Source organism: Populus euphratica, unplaced genomic scaffold (assembly GCF_000495115.2).
Source record: "Populus euphratica unplaced genomic scaffold, PopEup_1.0 scaffold467.1, whole genome shotgun sequence".
NCBI lineage: Eukaryota > Viridiplantae > Streptophyta > Magnoliopsida > Malpighiales > Salicaceae > Populus > Populus euphratica.
The window spans coordinates 70,912-77,716 of NW_011500357.1; the positions used below are offsets into that span (position 1 = coordinate 70,912).

General features: G+C 32.7%; 1 protein-coding gene across 7 annotated transcripts; it reads left to right on the plus strand.

Moving 5' to 3' along the window:
- The first annotated feature begins 2,795 nt into the window (after positions 1-2,795).
- LOC105114023 (nuclear transcription factor Y subunit C-2) lies at positions 2,796-6,491 on the plus strand. Of its 7 annotated transcripts, none has more exons than XM_011010416.1 (3): positions 2,796-2,943; positions 3,711-3,812; positions 5,406-6,491. In XM_011010416.1, exon 3 carries the CDS (start codon positions 5,476-5,478, stop codon positions 6,250-6,252), a length of 777 nt encoding a protein of 258 aa, XP_011008718.1. In that variant the 5' UTR covers positions 2,796-2,943; positions 3,711-3,812; positions 5,406-5,475; the 3' UTR covers positions 6,253-6,491. The 7 variants fall into 7 exon arrangements, with proteins under 7 accessions (XP_011008718.1, XP_011008719.1, XP_011008716.1 ...); XM_011010417.1 differs by having other exon boundaries at positions 3,769-3,812; XM_011010414.1 differs by lacking the exon at positions 3,711-3,812.
- Positions 6,492-6,805: the final 314 nt, after the last annotated feature.

A 6,805-nucleotide genomic window follows, 5' to 3' on the forward strand; every position in this document is an offset into this window, starting at 1 on the left:
ATTATTATTATTATTGTTATTATTATTGTTGTTGTTGTTTTATAATTGTTGTTTATAATTTATACAATTAACCTCCCTGTGGTTCGACCCCGGTCTTACCGGGTTATTTATTACTTTGACACCCCTGCACTTGGAAGAAGAAATCAATATTTTAGTCGTGTCAAGTCCATTACCTAAATCATGAATTTGATGGTTTGCACCGTGAAACTCATGCTGATATAATATATTGTTGTCTTACTATTAAAAACTTAGTGGAGTCTATGCTTTTTCTCATTATCTGGGTCGCTTTTGGACCTTCATGTTTACTAGATCATATTAGATCAACTCTCATATGGTTTAATTTTAAACCTTGATTATGTAAGGAGTGGGTCAGAAGGTTTTAAAGTTGATCCGTTAAATCATCTTTGATAATAATACCAAATAGTTTTTTGTAGTTTGAATAATTTTTTTATGTTAAAAAAATTTAATTCGAGTCGCAACATAATAAGACCGTGTAAACTAATTATACTAACAACTAAAAAAGTTGTGAGACAATTTAATTTTTCATATGAACAATAAATAAGCTTAATATGTGTTTTTAGTCATTTTGTTACAATCTTTCTATTACAGTACAATGGTTAATGTATGGAAGTAATGTGAGGTCACAAGTTCAAGATTTTAGGCTTTATATTTTTTCCTCAGTTAACAAAAAACAACTATTAGTATATTATTTTGATTTCAAATGAACATATTATTTTGATTTAAAATGAACATAGACGACTTGTTGTCTATGTTTATTATTTTTTTTAAGAAAAAAAAAGGGGCAAACAAAGATGAACTAAACACAAAGGTCTCTTTTGGGCTCATACACTCTTGAGGCCTTGTTCAATGTGATAGAGTTTTTTTTTTTTAATTACTTTTTTTCAAGTCCATCGATTATATTTAGGTTTTTATTTAATTTTATATTTTAGTATTGAGTTGATAGCAAATCATTTTTTTTCATATTTTTTATCATATAATAAAATAAAGGAATTAAATTGACCCATTAAAGTCTATAATTTAGGTCGTGAGTTTGATAAATTTATTAAATATTAATCAAATAGTTAAGTTGGGATTTTTTCCCACTTTTTTTTTTATATATCTTTTGGCTTTTTATTGTCAATTTATCATTTTTTCAAGGACATGTTATTTGTGTTTTTATTTTTTAAAGGAAAGGCTAGGCAATGATAAGCCAAGTACAAGGACCTCTCTTAAGTCCATGTGCCCAACTCTTAAGGCCTAACCCAGTGTAGCTAAGCTGAACTTTTGTTTTAATTGTTTTTTTTAATTCATTATTTAAAACAAGGTTTTTATTTGATTTAAAATAAATAACTCTATCAAGTAAATTTTATAATTTAGATCACGAGTTTCGCAAATTAACTAACTATTACTCAAAGAGTCGAGTTGAGATTTTTTTTGCATTCTATTTTTTATTTTTTTTTTGTTGCCAATTCCACCATTTATTTTTTTAGACCTACCTTATGTGTTTATTTTTTCATATGTAAAAAGGCAAGGAGAGGATGAAGATGGGCCACGTGTGTGGGCCTCCCTTAGGCCTATATGCCTAGCTCTTGAGACTCAGCGCAGCAATGCAACTAAGGTTATTTCACCTTAGCTCTTTTGTATTTTTTTTAATTATTCATTTCAAAACCTATCAATTAGAGTGGTTTTGTTATTCAATTTTATTCTTCGATGTTAGATTAATGGTAAAATAAAAGAATTAAATTAATCAAGTACTATAACTCAGGTCGCGAGTTTGATGGGTTGATTAAATATTTATCAAAAAGTGAGGTTGAGATGTTTTGACACTTTTTTTTACATCTTATTTTTTTTCCATTTTCATGGGGTTTTTATTGAATTTTACATTAAATATTGGATGGATGATAAATTAATCTTGGTGTTTTCTCTGATATAATAAAACAAAAAATTAGTTTAATTTATTAAAATTCATAATTCGAGTCACAAATTTAGTAATTTAGTTAAATATCATTTTAAAAGTTGGGTAGGGATTTTTCAATTTTATATTATTACACCAAGTTTAATGATAATTTCAAAAAAATTTATAAATCTAAATATATCTTTTAACATTTTAAAAATTTTGTGTCCAACTCATAGTGAAAATGCAAAAATGCAGGCAAATAAAAAACTAATAATTTTAAACTCATAGTATATATATATATATATATATATATGTAAGCAATTTTATGTGATTTAAATCATTATTTTACTTAATATATTTATATATAGTATTAAATAAATTCAAGGAATATATTTAAAAAAACTTATAATATGAAGAAATTAATTTGAGGTTTAGTGTTTTTAATATTGTGATAAATAATTTTTTAAAAATATTTTTTACTTGAAAATAAATTTAAAATTATTAATTTTTTTAACATTAATACATCAAAATTACATTTTCAAATTTAAAAAACACTTAAAAAATAAAATTTAACACATTTTCAAACGGACACAAAATGAAAACAAGCATGTCACGTGCCACGTGACATCAGCGGGCAGTGGAATGTACTCTCCTTTCTTTCCACTCCTGACACAGCACGCGCTCTCCACGTGAGCTTCCTCACAAAAAATATTAAATTCCCCAAAACACCCTCAGACTTCTTTTCACTACTAAAATACCGTGACGACGAGTTCTGTATACGTCACAGCGGTTCACCTGAAAACCTCTTAGTTATTCAGCACCCACTAACACTCAACCACGTGTCTTAAAAAGTCCTCTCTAATAGACAGAACTCTCAATGTCCGACACGTGTCTCAACAAAGATGCCCCTGGAAGGGTCTCTCTCTACACTTTCAAAAGCTCCCTCCTTTTTGACTCCTCTCACTGTCTCCCTCTAAAAAACGATCTCTATCTCTCTGTTAGGTTTTTGAGCTTTCAGAGAAGATTCAGCTAAAAAGATTTGGTGGGTATGTTCTCTTTCAGACTTTATTGAATTTAATGGGCTCTTTTTATTTTTGGAATTACTGATTTTTTTAGCAGAAGTTTGTGTGTTGTGTCTAAGTTTCTGTTTGGTTGGTGAGAAAAGTTGAGAAATTTGAAGGGAAAGTTTCGAATTTTAGTATGAGTTCCAGTATTTTTTTTTTTTCATTTCTAACAGCTAAGATAAAGTTCCAATCTTTTCTTTTATTTTCTCACTTTCTAAGCTGCCAAACAAAGAATAGTATCACATGCATGAGTTGGTTTTTTGATTTCAAGCAACTAGTGATTATTCTTTGATTATGATGATTTAGTGATGACAAATTGAATCGAAATTGTTATTTAGCTAGTGAATCTTAAGCAAGTGTGTTGGTTGAGATTCTTTGATGGAAGAGATTGATGTGTTTGATTTTTGTTGATTTACTGGATTTTTTCTTAAGATTAATGTTTTTGTGTATGGTTCAATACATGCATGTATTAATTTCTCAATTTCTGGAGTATACATGAGTTTTGAGGGGTCTCTTATGGGAGTAAAATTGTGGATTTGACCAAAATTAGAGCTTATGGAAGCTATGTCTTGATTGATGCGAGTTTCAATTCCCTTTACTCTTCCCTTTCCTTTTCTTCATTATAATCTGCAAATTTTCAGTTTCTCTGTAATGTGAGACTTGTACAAAATGTGTTTTGTTAGATGGCATGCATTCTATTTTGGGTTTTATCATGATTTATTTTGTTGTTTGGTGGCATGCATTTTTAGGGGACATATTTTGCTGCAATGGCTAAAGTCTTGAATTTGCAACAATAATATTGTTTAGGTTCAAGTTTTAAGAGCAGCCACTTGATGTAAAAATGCTGAACGGTAAAACTCCAAAATTCCCTCTCTAGGATCTCATTTTGTCATGGAACAGTAGTTGGGAAATTGATATTTATAATGTTCTCTTGTGATCTTTGTGACTTCATGTTTTTTCAGTACATGGGTAATGGGGTGTTTGAGAGTGTGATAGCGGTTATTTTTTAAAGTGTTTTTTTACTCGGAAATGCATCAAAATATTATTATTAATTTTTTTAAAATTATTTTTGACATTCGCACATCAAACAAAATGATTTGAAAACATAAAAATAATTAATTTAGTACAGAAAAAAATAAAAAAAAATTATTTTTTTTCAAAAGTGTTTTTGAAACTAAAAAACAAATAGGTTTTAAGCTTAATATAGATAATGATTTAATGATTTAAGGACTCAGGATTTTGGAGGAACCCCAAAATTAAGAGGGCTGTGAAAGGTTCAAATGTGGAGTGGTTGAATTTTTTGCATGTATTCATAGGAAGAATCCATGGTAAAAGTTTGGGGTGTATTCTTGAAATCTAATGGCGAGACATGACAATACAAGCTCAACATGGTTGAAGGCAGTGCAGAAGTGATAGGATTTGAAAGTATATCAATGCAGAGATACCTGGTCATCAAAGGTTTATATTCATGATGATAGAGGAAGTTGTTGATTGGTTTTATCAAGAAAACCTAATTTTAAGAGAAGGTGTCTTATCATGAGCAAACTTTTCTGGATGATTTAATTTTTTCACAGTGGTAAAGCTAGAAAGAAAATGATTATGCTGTTATAATTAACTTTTGAGGGTGCATCATCAAACTGGATGCTCATGTATTCGAAAAGGAGGTACCGCTCTCTTAAAAATAATGTAGTTTAAGATACTTACTGATTCCTGAACGCCTGTAAGTAATTGATGGAAGATGTAGTTAATTAAGGAGAGGAGCTGGGTTCCTAGTTTTAAGCACTGTTAGTAGAAGGTTATATATCATGTGTATTCATTAGGTCAACTATCTAGTAGTGTACTGGATATAGAATAGTGAAACAAGCAAAGGACTAGTGACTAGCTTATAGTCTCATTGCTCACATGCACGTGCATGCAAATCTGTGGTGACAAAGCTTAACCAGACATGTTCAATAGCAAGAATGGATGGATGCTTGTGCCTTCAGAAGACTTTTGATGGATAGGGAAGCCAAGTCATTTGTCTCCAGGTTGTTGTGGATAGAAGCACTAAGAGTTATTTGCCTCTTTCTTTGGAAGGATAGAGAATCTGTATGAATATTAATGTGGTATCATATTGTTGTTGGAACTTGAAGAGGAGATCCAACTTGGTGAGGAAATTGGTCATTCTCGAGATTTACTTATTTCACTGGTTATGAATTTATGAGATTGACCCTTCAAGTCTAATCATTAATCAAATCTTTACTCCTGTTTCTCCTCCATTTGTGTAAAAATTTAGATGTTTTGATACGTTTCTAATGGGTTTTGGATGCTGTTGCAGGCTGTCCGATTGTGAGAATTACACTGAAGAAGTTTAGCCCTTTTTTTTTTTTTTTGTGCTTCTAGTCAGTGTTTCTGAGTTTGTGATTACTCCTGAGAATGTGTTGTTCTTTGTTTGACCTTTATAGTATTCTGATGAGAGATAGTTTCTGATGAGAGATAGCTAGAAAGAGGGCCAAAGAAACTCTACAAGCATCCATGGACCAATCACAACAAACCCGACAGCAACAGTCACAGCAGCAACCTGTAGTAGCTGGTGCAGGTCAGATGGCCTATGCTTCTACCCCCTACCAAACTGCTCCATTGGTGGCTTCTGGGACTCCTTCCATAGCCATCCCCTCCTCAACTCAGTCTCCAGCCACTTTCTCTAATTCACCACACCAACTTACGTACCAGCAGGCCCAACATTTCCACCACCAACAGCAGCAGCAGCAGCAACAGCAGCTTCTGATGTTTTGGACCAACCAAATGCAGGAAATTGAACAAACAACTGACTTCAAGAACCATAGCCTTCCACTTGCTCGGATTAAGAAGATAATGAAAGCTGATGAAGATGTTCGGATGATTTCAGCAGAGGCTCCTGTTATTTTTGCTAAAGCGTGTGAAATGTTCATCTTGGAGCTCACCTTGCGCTCTTGGATCCATACTGAAGAGAACAAAAGGAGGACGCTACAGAAGAACGATATTGCAGCTGCAATTTCCAGGACTGATGTTTTTGATTTCTTAGTTGATATTATTCCAAGAGATGAGTTGAAAGAGGAGGGTCTTGGGGTCACTAAGGCAACTATTCCTGTTGGCCCTCCTGCTGATCTTCCATACTATTATGTTCCTCAGCATCCTGTGGGACCTCCAGGGATGATCATGGGAAAGCCAGTTGATCAAGCAGCTGCCTATGAAGCCCAGCAGCCACAACCTCCAGTGGCACTCATGCCATGGCTGCAGACTCAACCTCAACAGCAGCAAAGCGACACTTGATGTGAGGATGTGTGGCGGGAGTGTAGCAGCAGTCTGATTGTCAGGGGATTATTTTAGCACTGTCTTTGCATCTGTGGTGAAGGGTTTAGCTTAGCATTAGTTAGTCTTTGTGATACCAAAACTGAGTTGGATATGATGGTCAAGATGTGACATTTGCTTGCTTGCACTCTTGTTTGAAAAATCGTTATGATTCTTTGGTGGTTTATGCTTGAAGAAAGGGATGGTGATACTGTTTTTAATTTGGTTTGTGCTTGGATGAAAATAGCATTAGAAGTTACGGATTGCAAAGTCGGTTCACGGTAATCCGTGGTGATCCATGTTTTTAGACTTGTGCTTCGTTTCGATAAGCGGTCAAGAGTTCAGATTTTCTGCAATTTAGAAAGGATGTAGTTTCGTTGATCCTGTTTTAAAACATGCACCAGAAGCGAGCATTCCATTCTCATGTTCATATTTTTAATTCAATTCTTGTATTGAACTTAAATTCTTATAAGAATTTCTAAAGATTATTTTCATTAAAATAACTATAGAATGCCATCATTAGTCGGATCTTTAA